Source organism: Tenrec ecaudatus, chromosome 1, assembly GCF_050624435.1.
Source record: "Tenrec ecaudatus isolate mTenEca1 chromosome 1, mTenEca1.hap1, whole genome shotgun sequence".
Taxonomy (NCBI): Eukaryota; Metazoa; Chordata; class Mammalia; order Afrosoricida; family Tenrecidae; genus Tenrec; species Tenrec ecaudatus.
The window spans coordinates 107,194,264-107,212,283 of NC_134530.1; the positions used below are offsets into that span (position 1 = coordinate 107,194,264).

The 18,020-nt window shown below is 45.7% G+C and overlaps 1 protein-coding gene and 1 non-coding gene across 2 annotated transcripts in view; both read left to right on the plus strand.

Annotated features, from left to right (window-relative positions):
* The window catches only part of AK5 (adenylate kinase 5), a 332,878-nt gene that overhangs the window by 311,573 nt on the left and 3,285 nt on the right, over positions 1-18,020 (plus strand). The window contains exon 13 of the mRNA XM_075557438.1: positions 713-901. Within this exon, the coding sequence (XP_075413553.1) occupies positions 713-901 (189 nt within the window). The remainder of the gene's footprint in view (positions 1-712; positions 902-18,020) is intronic.
* LOC142438158 (U6 spliceosomal RNA) lies at positions 14,749-14,855 on the plus strand. The gene has a single exon (XR_012782587.1). It is a non-coding gene; the product is annotated as a U6 spliceosomal RNA (small nuclear RNA).

Genomic DNA, 18,020 nt, shown 5'->3' on the forward strand with positions numbered 1-18,020 from the left:
TTCAGAGCGCCCCCGCAGAGGGGCGCTGAGGCTATCCGTCTTCATGGGAGAAAACAGCCTCGTTTTCCCCCATGGAGCCGCTGGTGAGTTTGGACTGCTGATCTTCTAGTGGAGCAGTTCTGCCTTATATGTGGTTCACTAGGAGTCAGAACTGACTCAAAGGCATTGACAAGAGTAAAAAAGGAAGAAGTGATCAGTTTTGCCTCAATGGATCAGGGAAGTTTCACCAAGGAGAAATCATCTCTGTGCATGCAAGCACACACACACACACACCTAGTGTGGGCAACAGGCTGAGTGTGGGGGACAGCTTTGTCTGTAAGGTCTGGATTCGGGGAGGTAAGGAGACCCACAAGCTGAGAGCCCAGTGGTTCCAAATTGGGCTGCAATCCCCCAGGTCTGCAGCCCTCTTCGGGAAAGGATGGGTTTTCTACGCCCTTCAAAGATACAGGCTCGGACAATCAGGGTTCTTCCACGTTCCACTCGGCCCTGCTAAGGTCGCTATGAGTCGGCACCGACTCGATGGCAGTGAATTGGGTTTGGTTCAAGACAGGGCTGAGGTAGTGAGGGAAAGAGCTCTGACCTTGAACTGGGGAAACATGAATCCAGACCCAACTCTGCCATTCCCGAGGAACTAACAGTCCAAGGAAGAAAAGGAACAGAGGCCCTGCGCCATCGCCAGGGGGCGGTTTCTGACCATATTTGCCCTCCCCAGATTGGAGAGCCCCACTTGGTGATCTGCATGGACTGCTCGGCAGATACCATGACCAACCGCCTTCTCCAGCAGAGCCAGAGCAGCCCGTGTGGGGACAACTCCGAGACCGTCAGCAAGCGCCTGGAGACCTACTACCGTGCCTCCATCCCCTTGATCGCCTACTATGAGACGAAAACCCAGCTACACAAGGTGAGCGCTTACGTCCCTCTACAACGAGCCCCCACGAAACAGAAACTGGCAGGGAAGTTTTGGTTAAGGGGTCAGGTAGTCAATGCAAGCCACTGCAGACTTGGGGCTAAAATATAGGTCTCTTGGGCTATTTTGCCTCAATCAAAATCTGTCATCATAGGCACTGTCAGAGGTCAGTTCTAGTGTTCTCATGGATGCCGTCGTTTCTGAAAAGAGATTTTGGTTTTCTAGAAGAGAGGATGAGGCAAAGTTTCTCATTAAGTTGATGCATAATTTCCAGACCCCAGTTGAATGGGATGATCCCAAAGGTCCCCTAGCTCTAAAATCCAGCAACTCCGAATTTCTAAATTCATACATCAGTCATGCTTGGCACTTGGCTGCTCCACTTCAATTTCCACAGCAGCTGATGTAATGGCGAGAGGGAGCACATGGGGCCAGGCGTGCAGGTAATTGACTCGGTGGAGATCTTGCAGGGCGATGGGTGCTGCCAGCTTCCTGATCCTGAGCTATAATCCATGCTGGATCACCATTGAGTTCTGGAATTGGGAGAAACTGCCCAATCCCCATTCACTTACTCATTCAATAAATACGTATGAGGCACCTATTACGAGCCAATATGGCTCGTATTATAACCAGATGCAGCTGATCATAATGAGTCAAAGTAAGCAGAGTGTGAGTACTGGGAGCCTCTTCACCCAGTCAGAGGGAAGGGTGGCTGAGGAGGGCGAGTGTGTGTGTGTGTGTGTGTGTGTGTGTGTGTGTGTGTGTGTGCGCGCGCGCGCGTGTGTTTGTGTGTGCGTGTGTGTGTTGGGGAGGGAGTGCAAGGAGTGAGTCCTGGCAGCACAGTGCTCCCTTAAAGCACCCGGCTGCTAGCCAAAAGGGCGGTGGTACAGTGAGGCAGTTCTCTGTCCAACAGGGTGGCTAGGAGTCAAAATGAACTCCAGGGCAGTGGATTTGATTTGGTTGGGAGCAGGGTGGGGGTGCAAAGTACCAAGAAGGAGAGCTCATTCCCCATCCAAGGAGCCCCCCAAGAAACTTCAGGGAGGTTGGCAGTGATGTACAGGACCGAGTTAAAGAAAGACAAGAAATGGGGATAAAGAGGCAAGCAAGGGCCAGGTCAAGATGAACCTGCAGCAGGAGCGCATTATCGCGAAGGGGCCAGGGGGACTAGGTCGGGGCCAGGCTGCCGCTGAGAGGGCTTATGGAACACGGAGCACAGCCTGGTGGAACACTGGGGCAGGCAGGTGAGAACAAGAGAAGCCCAGAGGCCCCCAGACTAGAGAATGGACAGTAGGGTCTCTCTCTTACTGTTCACAGAAAGTTAATAGGAGGTATCAATCAACAAACAGCCAACGTGTCTGAGGCGGCTACATGATCCATCCCCTGGGGAAAGTAATTAATGATATTCTTCTATGCCTATGAATGATCCATTTCCCGGCATCCTAAGAAGCCCTGGGTTTAGAAATGGCAAGGCCGCCTCTAGTTTACTCGGGGATGGCAAATAGATGGCATAAGAACGTCATCCAGTGGTTCTCAGCATTCCTAATGCCATGGCCCTTGAATACAGTTCCTCATGTGGTGGTGACCCCAAACCATAAATTTATTTTTGTTGCTACTTCATAACTGTCATTTTGCTACTGCTGTGAATCGGGCGACCCCTGTGAAAGGGCCGCGTGACCCCCAGATTGAGAACCACTGACGTCATCCCTCCCAATTCCTGCTTCCCCAGCAGCAAGAAGAATCCACCCCCCTATTACTGGCCACACTGTCAGGAGCCTCGGGGTGCTTGTTGAGAAGCCCCAGGCAGCTACCCCTGTGTGATGGGGCCTGCGGAGTCAGGTGGAACTGTTTCCTGTGCCTCTTGGTACCTTGGGATGCCAAGCAAAGACTTACATATTTCAAAATAAACAAGCAAGAAAAGAAGTATGTGACATAAGAGCAGTCTTTAGAATTCAGGATGGCAAAGGTCTTTACAAGCTTAGACGGCCCAGTGATTTCTAACCTTTGGACCAGCTGGAAACTGCCAGAAATCATCCAGATAGAAACCGCCAGAAATCATCCAGATAGAAACCGCCAGAAATCATCCAGATAGATAGTAGAAATCATCCACTGCCAAAATGCATAGAGGACGAAAAATCCTTAAGTAATTCACGACTTAACCACTTTGGGAGAAGAATATACCTTCTCTCTCTTGTGTTGTGGCTTGAATTTTACAAATTCACAGTTGACTGACATCTGGATCCCGGGTTAACAGATCTCATATAAAAACAGACTCCTGGACTCCTCCTTAGAAATATCTTAGTGCAAATGATGAGGGCAATGAATGTACAAAAGTGCTTTACACAATTGATATATGTATGGATTGTGATAAGAGTTGTAGGAGCCCCTAGTAAAACAATTAAAAAAAAGAAAAATATCTAAGTGAGCAGGCAAGGAAGTCGCCCCTGTGTTTTGGAGATGCTGGTGGCCGTGGCGAGGTGGCGTTTAGTATTTACTTCATAAATCCTGAAACCCACTCAGGCCCTGGCTGCAGAGCGGTGTGGGCTGAGGGCCGCCCCTCTGAGGAAGCTGCCTCCCCCCACAGCCTCTGCTCCCACGGTCTCCTATCCAGGCCGCTTCTTGGGGGCTCTCAGAGAACCAGAAAGAAGGCCAGAGAGGCAAACAGGCTTCCTCCCAGACAGCCACATGCTCGACCCAGGGAGGCAGGAATTGTTTGCTGTGCCCTTTTCGGGCTGTCAGCAACTCAGCTGTGGCAGTACCTACCGGAGGGCACTCAGAGAAGGAGATGAGATTGTTTGTCACTGGAGAAATCCCTGTCCCTTTCTGTCCTCTGAGCTTCTGGACTCCGGCCCAATACTGTTGCATCGGCGTAATCTCTCCCGGTTTCTACACAACCGATAGTGTCTTGTTTCTGTAACGCCTTCGCCATGTTACCGGAGTCCCCACAGTCTAGGTGGGCTATCGAGTCCTTTGCAAGAGCTTTCTTAAAGCCAGAGCAGAAGTAGTAAATGTGCCTCAAGACACAGTGAGCAAACTCAACAGCTCAGGGAGACACATTTAAGAGTTGAAGCCACACAGGCGGTCAACCAGTACAACGCAGAAAGAGAGCTCCCTCCCCAGAGCCTCTGTCTGACCTGGCAGTGCGGCCCACTTGTGCCCACACTAAATCCACTAGCCGACGACCTTGCCTGAAGACAGCTGGTCCTTTTGGCCACCATCAGCCAAAGGAAGCTCAATGACATTTCGAGCAAAGGGTAGTAAGCATTTCCTTAAAGCAAAGCAGAATTATACACAAGCGCGGATTATTCCTTGTCTCTGTTACCTCAACACTGAACAACAAAAGGAACGCCTTCTACAGTCTCCGGGGAAGAAGCACATGGAACACAAGTGCATCCCCTGACTTTCTACGTGCCTTTCCCTTCCCGAAGGCCAGCTTTACTCTTGACCTAACTTTTTCCATGCCACCCGCTTCTCCCCAATACTCTAGACAGCCATCACTAATTGTGGCATTTGGGGCTACTCAGTGTGAACTGTGCCTCGGAAACATTAGTAACACAGCGGGACAAAGAGCCAAGTCCAGTCAACTGGAGTTAGTCTATAAGAGGAAGGTGGTTTGTTTGTTTGTTTCACTCTGGTTGAGAGAATTTATTATTGAATGAAGAGCCGAAATGTAGCATGTTGTAGTGAAAAATATATTAACTGGCCAAAGACTCCTTGGCAGAAACCGCGCTGGCCTGGGTGTCAGCAAGGCCCGCTGTGATGGTGTGGATGAGCCTTGTGAAAGCGAGTGGGCGGCCTCTCGGTTCTTCTTGCCTTAAGTAATGTAGATGGAACGCAGCCCTAGCTCTGGGAACCCCCCACCCCCAGGGTTACCACAATTAGATATTCCGGAAAATGTTTTTCCTAATTATAAAAGTAACATACGCTTGTTTTAGAAAATATCAAAAACCAGGTAGTCCCATCACTCAGAAACAAATATTCTGACACACGTTATCCAAACCTTTTTGCTGTAAGATGTCTTAAACATGACTATGACTATAGATAGGTATGTTATTTAGGACTCTATGGTTGCAGCTCGCCGGAAATATGGAACTTAATTACAAGGTTATGCAGCCCAAGGCTGAATTGCAGGAAGTCCAGCAAAACTGTGGGCCAAATGCTGGGCTGGCCTCCACCACTCTTCTCACCTGTGTGTATCATCTCTCTCTCTCTCTCTCTCTCTCGCTCTCTGCCCCACAAACCCAAATTCGACCCCCCGTCTACAACTTCTACAATCATATGTTGTTGGAACAGCCTGGGGACCCAAGTTCCAAATTCTGAGGAAAATGTTCTGGTTGACTATGCTTTGGTGGCCAATAGTCATTGGAAAAAGCAAAGAATGCAAAGCCCTAGTGGCACAGGGGTTCAAGCGCTTGGCTGCTAAGCAAAAAATGTGCTGCTCCTCAGGAGAAATGGGTGGCAATCTGCAGCTGTCAAATTACAGTTTTGGAAACCATCTAGGAGTCCGACTCAGTCCTGTAGGGCCACTTTGAGAGACAATTACCTGGATAGCAGTGAGGTTTGGGAGTGTTGCTTTTGGACTGAGATATATAAAGAAATGGTCATCTTCTCCCCACCCTATCACACACACACACACACACACACACACACACACACACACACACACACTCACCCTCATTACTATTGAGTCAGTGCCGCCCAAAGGAAACCCTGTAGCCTGCCTGTGGGTTTCCTAGACTATAACTCTTTTTTGTTGCTTGTTTTGATTTTTAAAAAATCATTTATTGGAGGATCCTATAGCTCTTATAATCAATCCACCTATCCATTGTGTCAAGCACGTTTGTACATATGTTGCCATCATTTTCTTCTTTTTTTGGTCATCATCATTTTCAAAGCATTTTCTACTTGAGCCCTTGATATCAGTTCCTCATTTCCACTCTCCCCCACGCTCCCTCCATCATGAACCCTTGAACATTTATTTTAAAAATTTCCTCCCATGTCTTACACTGACCACTGTCTCCCTTCACCCACTTTTCTGTTGTTCATCCCTTTAGGAAGGGGTTATATGTAGATCATAATAGGTTCCCCCATTCTCCCCCTACCTTAGCCTTACTCTCCTGGTATCTCTACTCTTATTGTTGGTCCTGAGGGGTTTATCTGTCCTGGCTTCCCTGCGTTGCGAGCTCTTATCTGTACCAGTGTACATGCTCTGGTCTAGCCAGATTTGTAAAGTTGAACTGGGCTCATGATAGTGAGTGGGAGGAAGCATTAAAGAACTAGAGGACAGTTGTGTTTTATCGGTGCTACACTGCACCCTGACTGGCTCGTCTCTGCCTTGTGATCCTTCTGTAAGGGGATGTCCAATGACTGTAACTCTTTACAGGAGTAGAGTACCTCATCTTTCTTCAACTTATACCCTTCACATAATTAATGTTAACACATTGTTGTTTCTTTCCTCTTACACAGTATTTCTCCTCTTTTTCTCCTTCATCTTCCCCTTTTTTCCTCTAGGATCTATCTGTCTTACTCTGTAAACACACTCACAGACACATATACATAGTGAAGAGTTCTGATTTCATGAAAATAGGACCATCCCATACAAATTTTTCTGAAACATCTGTAGGCTGATACATATTACAATAATATTTTAAAGTTACATAATATTCCATAATATGAATATTTCATAGCTTATTGAACCACGCAAACTCTCACTGCTATCGATTTAATGCTGCCTCAGAGACCATTGCAGGTTTCTGAGACTGTAACTGTTTACAGGAGTAGAAAGCCCAGCCTTTTGCCATTGGAACTGCTGGCGGTTTTGAACTGTTGACCATGTGGATCGCAGCGCAACAACTAATCACTCCACACCAGGGCCGCCTAGCTTATTTAAACAAGTTGTTTCTAATATAGTTTGGTTATTTCTCTTTACCACTAAGAATTATACAGTAAATAAATACCCTTGTCTAGGCTTTTTTTTTAATCTAGTAGAAGAAACGGTTAAGCTATTGTATGCAGAGGTATGTATATATTTTTAAATTATTTTGTTGGGGCTCTTACCACAATCCACACATTTGTCTGTTGTGTCAAGCACGTTATGTTGCCATCATCATTTTAAAAATATTTTCTTTCTACTTGAGCCCTTGGTATCAGCTCATTTTACCCCTTCCCATACCCTCCCTCCCTCATGAACCCTTGATAATTTTTTTTTTCATGTCTTACACCAACCACTGTCTCCCTTCACCCACTTTTCTGTTGTCTGTCCCCCTGGATGGGGTTATATGTAGATCATTGTGATCGGTTTCCATTTTCTCCCCCCAGCTTCCTCTTACCCTCCTGGTATCCCTGCTCTCATTATTGGTCCTGGGGGTTTATCTTGCCTGGATTCCCTGTATTTCAAGCTCTTATCTGTACCTGTATACATGCTCTGGTCTAGCTGGATTTGTATGGTAGAATTAGGGTCATGATAGTTGGGGAGGAAGCATTAAAGAACTAGAGGAAAGTTGTATGTTTCATCAGTGCTATACTTCACCCTGGCTCATCTCTGCCTTGTGACCCTTTTATAAGGGGAAGTCCAATTGTCTACAGATGGGCTTTGGGTCTCCACTCTGCACTCCCCCTCATTCACAATGATATGATTTTTTGTTCTGGGTCTTTGATGCTGGATAACTGATCCCATTGATACATCATGGTTTGGTGTGCTTCATCCATGTAGGCTTTGTAGATGGCTGCTTGTTTATTTTCAAGTCTTTAAGACCCAGAAGCTATATTTTTTGATAGCCGGGCACCATCAGCTTTCTTCACCACATTTGCATATGCATCCACTTTGTCTTCAACAATAGTATTGGGAATGTGAGCATCACAGAATGCCATGTTACAGAGGTATTTTTTTAATCCATCTACTTACACTTTCCTTTATCCCTATGTTGCCTTGAAAAAAGTTCTTTAAGATATACAAGAGATTTGGGATTCCCAGTTCCTTGGTGTTTGACCTCTTGAATCAATGCCCCACCTGTAATGAGTTTACCTATTAATGCTGAGTTTGAAGACATCATGACTGTGATCCAAGCCTGCCCTGGTTGAGTGCCAGTAGCAACTGGACCTGGAGACAACCTTCCCTCCTCCTGGCCCTTACTTACAAGAAGAAAAGTGAGGATAATTTTGCCTTCTCACTTGACCAATGAGGCATAAAACTTCCCATCTGCCTCTGAGAGACTTGGGAAACTCATTATTTTTTATTCTAATCTAAATAATTCTCTCTCCATCCTTCACCCTTCTGGATTGTCAGACCTTACCAGGTTCCTGTAAAGAGTTTTTGACTCGGTGCAAGAATCTGTACACTGCTTTTTGAAGTGAATTGCATTTGCTATATCTTTGTATCTTCCCCGAACAGCAAGCAGGAGGTAACTCTACATATCTGTACCACTTCTGTAAACATTCTTGATTTTCTGCCAGATTGTTTTGTCACATGGTGGATTTACTTTTGCCCACCTCCAAGGAGCATCTTCACAGGGACCCACTGACTCAGAACCCCTCCTGGAGCCACAGCCTTGGCTCCCACCAGCTGAGAAGCATTGCACATTCGAGATTTTGACTTGGCAAGGAACTTGTGGCAGTCAAAGAGCCCTAGTAATACAATCGGTAAGGCAGTTTGAACCCACCCACTGGCTTCTGGGGACAAAGACTTGCCGATCTAAGGCATGAAGATGAGGAAGCAGTTTGGCTCTACCGCATGAGGCCACTCTGAGTTGAAAATGGAGTCCATACATCTAGTCACAATGGGAGAGCTAAGCGGCTCGGAGCTGGGGAGTGCAAGAAGGAAACATGCCATCCAGAAAGAGGCGTGAAACTCTGCACCACCTCAGGATGTGCTAGTGCAGTACCAGAGCTTCAGATCTGTGGGAGTACACAGTGCAGGCTGGGGGGAGGCAGTGCCCCAGGGGGGGAGAGGACACTTGAGCTGGGTACTGAGAGATGAGAAGTTCATACATGATGGATGCAGGAGAGGGGACAAAGGCAATGGCACATGAAAGAGCCCAGTAATGCTGGCATTGAAGGTAGTGCCAAACAGATAATCAAGGTTGTGACAGATTAGGCTGACAGCAGGATGGTGACTGTAAAAAGCCTCGAATTCTTGTTTCATTCAACACACTTTCCAGTCCAGTGCAGGAGACATATCATTTAAATTTTCCTGGTAGCCACATTAAAAAAAAAACATATAAAACGCAACAATGGAATAACTTCATGATATATTTTATTTTATGAGGGGGCTTAAAAAAAGGTGGTAAAATAGAATCAATGTGATAAGAGCCAGATGAGCCCCAATAAAATAATTTTTTTAAATAAAACTTTTGAATGGCAAAAAAAGGAATCAAAAGATAATGGAATTTTCCCATAAACTTGTTGAAATCCCTTAATAAATACTAAATATTATCACTTTAACATATAATCAATATTTTTTAAATTATTCAGATAATTTTAAAAACTAAATCTTCAATCTGGTGGTATACATTTATTCGAATCGAAGCTCTCAATTCAGATACTCAATTTTATTCAAACTGCTTGAATTGTATCTGAATTCCCAGAGATTTAGAGTGAAAAGATAGATTTCACATACCCAAGTTATTTCAAATATATTACTGAGTGAAGTCTCCATTTTAAAATAAATTTATTTAAATTTATTATTAAATAATACTAAAATTTCAGTTCCTCATTTGCACGTGCCAGATTTCAAGTGTTCAGAAGCGCTTTGGACATGCTGTCAGGAGAGAGCAGTCCCTGGATCAGGACCTCATGCTGGGTAAAGTGAGGGGCAGTGAAAAGAGGAAGGCCCTTCACCAGGTGGACTGGCATCGTGGCTGCAGCGATGGGCTCAAACCTAACACCTGTGAGCATGATACGGGACCAGGTAGTGTTCCGTTCTCTTGTTCTAGGCTATGAGTCAGAACCCACTCGGAAGCACCGCGAAACAAAACACCAGGTAGTCTGAACTCGACTCCCCCAGCCACGGAGAAAAGCATTAAGTTACTTTAAACAGGTCAGATGTGTGTTTGAGAAAGGTTGCTTTTGGGAAGAATAGATTTTGCTTTTCATGTCTGGGAGATCTGTTCGCCAAATTAAAACTGCAGGCAGCATCGTGAGGCCAAGGAGACACGAAGGAAAGCTCGAGCCATGTACACTTTCAAGTGGACAAACTGCAGATCCTATGAGAAGCCCTGTTTCCGTAGAAGCAATTTATGTGCAGACTGTAAGGCAGCCTTGTCTTTTTGCTAATTCCTGTCCCTAGTGCTCTCTCAGGCAAAGGTGTCTAGAGCCCTTTTTCTCTCTCTGGCCTTGAGGGCGTGGAGAAATATTTATGTACAATCAATGGCTCCCAGCAGCTGCCTTCCAAATGCCCCTCACGTCTGAGAAAGGCATCTAGGGATTGTCTACACAGTGCACAGTTACTGCATATGAAGGCCTTTGCCTTCGCTGAGCTGCTGCAGCTAACTGGCAGGAAGAAATCCCTGTGGTGTGAGGCGGTCCAGCTGGTTGCACAGAGGACAAGATGCAAGGAAGGAGGAGGGAGATGGCACACTCACGCTAATCCTAAACCACTCTGTGACTGCTTGGCTTTCTCACAGACCATGGAGAACACAAAATGAAACCCAAGCAATGTTTTCAACAGTGTGGGAAAATTCAGGAGGGGGGCTGGAACTGCAACTCGATTGGGCTGCTTTTGAATCACCCAACTGTTTCATGGTTTACAAATTCATGCAACTAAACAGAAAGAGTAGGCAGAATGTGACTTCCCAGAGCTGTGTGATTGCTTTCCCAATTTAGCAAGATGTTCTGCCGAATGCTGGGCAGAAATATTATGACTAACTGCTCTACTTTCCCTTTGAGAAGTCAGGTGGAAACTCGAAAATGTAAATCATATTTCCTGTTCCCCTATTTTGAACTTCATTATAAAAGATTCTTTCTCTAGATTGACCAGGACATTATTTACTGCAGAATTATAAATCAAGTCTCAAACCAGAAAGGATAAGTTCCTAAAGTCAGAAACAAACCAGTTGACCTAGTTTTCAATGGAGAAAAGACCCTCACTAAGCTGGTGGGCACAGCGGCTGTAACACAGTGCGGACAGTTGGAGTCTTGCTGTGCCAGCCAGCGGGGCGGCACAGAGCAACATTGAACGAGTCCATTGAATGTCATGCTCTCAGAGTTGGAGATCTCTTGGGAAAAAGCCATGGCGAAGCTTACTTTGGACTATTCATGGGAAAAGAGAGTTGCTGTAAATTAATACTGTGACCACTGATTATAGAGAGAGCACTTTCCCCATCTTGAAAGAAGTCTCATTCTTGTGAAACAATCAATATGCTAATTACCGAAGATTCTAATCTGGGTTTTTAGCTAGTTTGAATTTGCTCTTGTGAAAATGCCAACAATTGTTCCTGTATTTTAGAAAGCACTTCATAAGTTGGTTCTTTTTCATTCTCATTGAGTTACAGTTATACATGAAACCATAAAAGCCATTTGTTTATTCCTTTCTTTCAATATCTGATGTGTGTGAACTAGATGAACATGGAGAATCTATGTTGAGGTTTGGGAAGAGTTGAGATACCCTGCTGAGAATCTGAGGAGGATGTCGCAGAGACCAATTGAGCTCCACCCATTTCAGTTGGGTTCTGTTGCTCCTTAGAAATCCAATTCCTCAAGAGCTAGGAGGCAAAGGGCATTTATAGAGGTCTAGATAAAGGCATGCACATATGTAAATATATTTATATATGAGGATGGGGAAATAGATCTATGTGCATATATTTATAGGTTTAGTATTAAGGTAGCAGAAGGATATTGGGCCTCCACGCAATTATTCCAATTCAAGAATACTTTATTAAATTGGCATTCTATGATGCACATCTTCCCTACACAACCGCTGAAGACAAAGCAGATGCATAAGCCAATGTGGTGAAGAAATCTGATGGTGCCCGGCTATCAAAATATATGATGTCTGGGGTCTTAAAGGCTTGAAGGCAAATAAGCAGAGATCTAGCTCAGAAGCAACAAAGCCAACATGGAAGAAGCACACCAGTCTGTGATCACGAGGTGCCAAAGGGATCAGATATCAGGCACCAAAGAACAACAAATCATATCATTGTGTGCTCACCTCCATGATACGATTGCTGAAGACAAATGGATGCGTAAGCAATGTGGTGAAGAAAGCTGATGGTGCCCGGCTATCAAAAGATATAGCGTCTGGGGTCTTAAAGGCTTGAAGGTAAACAAGCGGCTATCTAGCTGAGAAGCAACAAAGTCCACATGGAAGAAGCACACCAGCCTGTGCAATCATGAGGTGTTGAAGGGGTCAGGTATCAGGCATCATCAGAACAAAAAAATCTTACCATAGTGAATGAGGGGGAGGGGGGAGTGCAGAGTGGAGACCCAAAGCTCAGATCTCGAGGAGGAAGAAACGAGCCAGTCAGGGTGCGATGTAGCAATGATGAAACATACAACTTTCCTCTAGTTCCTAAATGCTTCCTCCTCCCCCACTATCATGATCCCAATTCTACCTTACAAATCTGGCTAGACCAGAGCATGTACACTGGTACAGATAGGAACTGGAAACACAGGGAATCCAGGGCGGATGATCCCTTCAGGACCAGTGGTGTGCCTATCGATACTGGGAGGGTAGAGGGAGGGTGGGTTGGAAAGGGGGAACTGATTATAAGGATCTACATGTGACCTCCTCCCTGGGGAGATGGACAACAGAAAAGTGGGTGAAGGGAGACATTGGACAGTACAAGATATGACAAAATGATAATTTATAAATTATCAAGAGTCATGAGGGAGGGGGAGTAGGGAGGGAGGGGGGAAATGAGCTGAAGCCTAGGGCTCAGGTGGAGAGCAAATGTTTTGAGAATGATGAGGGCAATGAATGTACAAATGTGCTTTACACAATTGATGTAACAATTAACACACACACACTATAAGAACAAAGAGGTTGCTTCATTGCCTCTAGGACCTTATTCTCCAAACTTTATGTTTGGGACCTGAGGATCTCACATATTTTCTTTAAAAGTTCATTGCAATTGAGTGGATTCTGACTCACAGCAACCCTGTAAGGCAGAGTAGAACTGCCTTTTGGAGGATTTCCAAAACTGTAACTCTTTAAGGGAGTAGAAAGCCTCATCTTAGAGCAGTGGTTCTCAACCTGTGGGTCACGACCCCTGGGGGGGGTGAATGACCCTTACACAGGGGTCACCTGATTAATAACAGTAGCAAAATTACAGTTATTAAGTAGCGATGAAAATAATTTTATGGTTGGGGGAGTCACCACAACATAAGGAACTGTATGAAAGAGTCACAGCATTAGGAAGGTTAAGAACCACTGTCTTAGAGGCTGGTTCTGTTGTTGTTTTCCACTTTAGAAAGCCTGGTATATGAGTTTATCTTTACAGCTCCTCATCTCTGTGGCATCCACAAAGGTGAACACCAATGTACATGACTGGTTGGGTGGCAATGAGTTTTCCTTTATGCAGTTAAATAAACCCCCCTTATTTCAGCAAAATGAAGAGGAAGGATTTGAATAGAAATAGAAGCGGGAAATGGTCCGGTTAATGCTCGGCCGCATGACTCATTCCTGCTGCCTGTCGCCTGCCCGGTGTCCCCTCAGCTTCAGCCTCGCCTGATTGACATAATCTTGCTGAGGCGGCTTGAGCTCCAACCATCAGAAAATAGCAAGTCTCACGCTGAAGGCTTGTGTGCTCATTAGCCCTCTGTTCTGAGACCAAGTTGCCTGTTTTTTAAAAAATAAACAAAACCCAGTGTTATTGATTCCAACTCAGGGATCCTGTAAGGTTTCTGAAGCTTTAAAACTTCATGGAAACAGACAGCCTCATCCTTCACCCACTGAGGAGCTGCGGGATTTGAACCACCCACTTTGCAGTTAGCGGTCCAACTGCTTATCCGACAGCACCACTGGGCCTCCTTGGTTTTGTAAAACAGAATCCCTTATCCTTTCAGGAAGCCCAGACTGTGTTTCTGGTTCACAATAGCTCAGCTCAAGGTGCCTTGGTGGGGCAGTGAAGTCATCATTGAGCTGCTAACCTCAAGGCTGGTGGTTCAAGCCCACTCGGCACTCTGCAGGAAAAAGAGGACCTTTTCCGAGTTTGTAAAGATGTGCCGCCTTGATTTGCAGACCTGGCTGAGCAGGAGGCATCTTCATGGGAGTCGATGTCCTTAACCAGGACCAAAAGTTTCCGTGCAAGGAATCCGAGCCAGGGGCCCCTGTCTACTGGCAGCTGCTGGTCCCGCTGTACATATCCCTGGCCCGATGGACCAAACGTATTTTCACACAAGTGGTGCTGGGAGCTTGTTCAGGAGTCACACTGACCGGCCACTTGTCCCTCTCTCAGATGATCTGGAGGATGAAGCTTTCTGCCTAGGACAACAAGACAGCTGTGGTCGGGAGGACCATAATGGCTGATGTGCGGGTTCAGGAAGTATACAAGCTGAAGGGTGTGTCCTGTGCTTGAACCAGGACTGCACCCTCAAAGCTGGAGGCAAGGTCCTCACGTTCGACCAGTTGGCATTGGACTCCCCCAAGGGCTGTGGCATCATCCTGCTGTCCCATCCATGTAAGGGCCAAGAGTTGTACAGGCATTTAGGCAAGGTGCACCCTCCCCGCCCCTCAACCCACGTCACCACACCAAACCGGAGGTCTGCTCCAAGGGCCAGAGGTTGGAGTGCACTTGAGGCTGGAGATCCAGTGTGGTAGCATAAATGAACCCCAGATCCCACCGTTTTGAACAAAATTTTGGAACTTTATGGCAAAAATAAAAAAGATTTTCAGCCTCAAAAAAAACAATGAAGTGCTCGCTTCGGCAGCACATATACTAAAATTGGAACAATACAGAGAAGATTAGCATGGCCCCTGCGCAAGGATGATACGCAAATTCGTGAAGCGTTCCATATTTAAAAAAACAAACAAACAATGGAATAGTTCTAGTCTCCCCTCCAGAGTTATTGCAAGGCAGAAACAATTCAATGAGTGTCGTTTGGGTTCTTAGCAGCTCATTTAGCAAATGTCGAAATGGAAGATTCATCCTTTCATTCCAGTTTCCCTCGTTGCTTACCTTGTCCAAACAGAGCTTACTCTGCAGCGTGACTTCCCAAACTTCAGGGACACGATCCCTCGGTGACCCGCTGGCAATGATAAAGTTCTGTAGGACAGCCCATACTCCAGGATACAGTATAGACAGCTGCTCTTGCAGCTCCTTCTGGATCTCTCTAGGATGCCCCGCCCCTGCCCCCAGCCAGTAGCACCGCCCACCTTGGGCATCATGGATCTAGAGGGACAGATACCGAGTTGCCATCATCCTTGTGTTGGGTGTCATCATGGTGCATGAGATTGCCATGTTCAGATTCCACAAGTCAACTAAAAACATCTTTTTAGCCCAAAGTTCTGAGGCAGTGCAAAAGGTTAGTTACCAATCAAAAAGCTAGAGCTGGGAGGTTTGAATGCATGCAAGTCTCCGATGAAGAAAGTCCCACTGATCAGCTTCCAAAAAATCAGTCACCAAAATCAGCCACGGAAGCACAGTTGGCTGTACTGCACCACACATGGGGTCCGCTGGAGTCAAAGTGGACTTCACAGCAACTGCCTTGAGAGTCCTTTTCGTTCTTTCTTTCTTCCTTTCTACCTCCCAGCACTTGACAAGAATCTCTCAGCTTCTGTCCAACACCCTCCACCCCAGTACACAAGTGTGCGTGCTATGGAAAAGCAGCTTCATCTCCTATATATAAAACATCTAGAATATTGGACAGAACACAAACGGACAATGGGGAGACTAACTAGGACACTGCTCCAGCATGTCCTAGCTCAAACTAGTTCAGGGTTATTGTATGGATAGACAGGGTTATTGTATGGATAGAGAGGAGCCACACGGGGCCGTCGGAGCTTCTGACAGAAGGGAGGCAATGCAAGGACTAACCGAAGTCCTGTGTCTTTGTTAGGTCCTCTGCTTCTCTTTCTCCCTGGAGATTCTTTCTCAAATTACATTGCATTCCAATCCCTGTAGCATAATTCATACTCCTCAGAGAGGGAGAAGTGGCCTAACTCGGCTGTCTCAGTCAGGACACACAACTGCTAGGCATTCCTCGTCCCGTCACTCCTGGTGACTTATTCAGCAGGGCTGTGAGCAGTGATGGATTCCCAAGAAGGACTGCAAACAACCCAAGGCATGCCTGGTAACATTTAGGTAAGATTAACTTGGATGTTCAGTTCACCTTTTTTTGAAAAGTTCCCTGAATTTAAGTCAAGAGGATAGCAGTGGTCCTGAGGGTGGCTCAGAAGACTTTAGCTCCTCACAGTAATCTTGGTCCAAAGCCCCTACTGACATTTTAGTTCTACTACTTGACAAGAAAAAGGAAAGAAGACAAGTCTGTCTAAATAGAAAAAATGGGACCAATGGCTCCGGGAAGGGGGGGGATGGGAGAAGGGGAGGTGGGGGAAAAAGAAGTGGTGTTAACAAACCCAAGGACAAGGGAACAAGTGATCCAAATCGGTGGTGAGGAGGGTGTAGGAGGTGTGATAAGGCGTGATCAAGGGTAATGTAACTGAGAGGAATTACTAAAACCCAAATGATGACTGAGCATGATAGGGGACAAGAGGAAAGTAAAAGGAAATAGAGGAAAGAGCTAGGAGGCAAAGGGCATTTACAGAGGTCTAAATAAAGGCATGTACATATGTAAATATATTTATATATGAGGAAGGGGAAATAGATCTATGTGCATATATTTATAGGTTTAGTATTAAGGCAGCAGATGGACATTGGGTCTCCACTCAAGTACTCCCTCAATACAAGAATACTTTGTTCTATTAAACTGGCATTCCTTGATGCTCACCTTCCTGACATGATCACTGAAGACAAATGGGTGTATAAGCAAATGTGGTGAAGACAGATGATGGTGCCTGGCTCTCAAAAGATATAGTGTCTGGGGTCTTGACGATAAAAAAGCGGCCATCTAGCTGAGAAGCAACAAAGCCCATATGGAAGAAGCACACCAGCCTGTTGATGGGATCAGGTATCAAGCATCAAAGAACAAAAAATCAAATCATTGTTAATGAGGGGGAGTGCAGATTGGGGACCCAAGCACCATCTGTAGGCAACTGGACATCCCCAGTCAGGGTGCAGTGTGGCGACAATGAAACATACAACTTTCCTCTAGTTCCTAAATGCTTCCTCCCCGCCACCCACTATCATGATCCTAATTCTACCTTACAAATCTGGCCATCCAAGAGGCTGTACACTGGTACAGCTAGGAACTGGTAACAGGGAATCCAGGACAGACGTGCTGAGAGTGGTGATACCGGGAGGGTGGAGTGAGGGTGGGGTGGAAAGGGAGAACCAATTACAAGGATCTACATATAATCTCTCCCTGGGGTATGGACAACAGAAAGATAGGTGAATGGAGACAGTGTAAGATATGCAAAATAATGATTTATAAATTATCAAGGGTCTATGAGGGACGGGGGAGTGGGGAGTGAGGGGAAGAAATGTGTTGAGCTGCAAACCAAAAAAGCCAGAAGTTCAAAACCACAAGCTGCCCTGAGGGTGAAAGACAAGGCATTCGCTCCATTATAGTTTCACTCTCGGGAACCCACAGGGGCAGTTTTTCCCTGTCATGTAGGGTCATTGTGAATCAGATTTTTTTGTGTGTCTAGAATAGGCAATTTGTAAAAGCAAAAATAGACTAATGGTTGCTTCAGGTGAACAGATAGCAGGAGGTGGGCAGTTTTTCAAAGTAATGTTCTAAACTTAAATTTTTGGTTATGATTGCAAGTCGGGCTATACTAAAGCCATTGAATTATATGCTTTAAATGGGCGAAGTTAATGGTATGTGATTATATCTTAAAGATGTGTAAGAAATAAATAAGGCTCTGGCATAGGGAAGAGGCAGAGAAAATGGGATGAAGGGCAAACTTAAAAGAAGTAGGAAGGAACGTGGAGACGACACATGGAATGGTTAAGGGCTTGCGTGGGGAGAAAAGTAAGTAGCTTCTCCCAAACAGACATGCAGAGCAACGCTGATGAACTCTTTCCACTCCCAGCGGATCCTGGGTCTACGGGGCTGGCAAGCA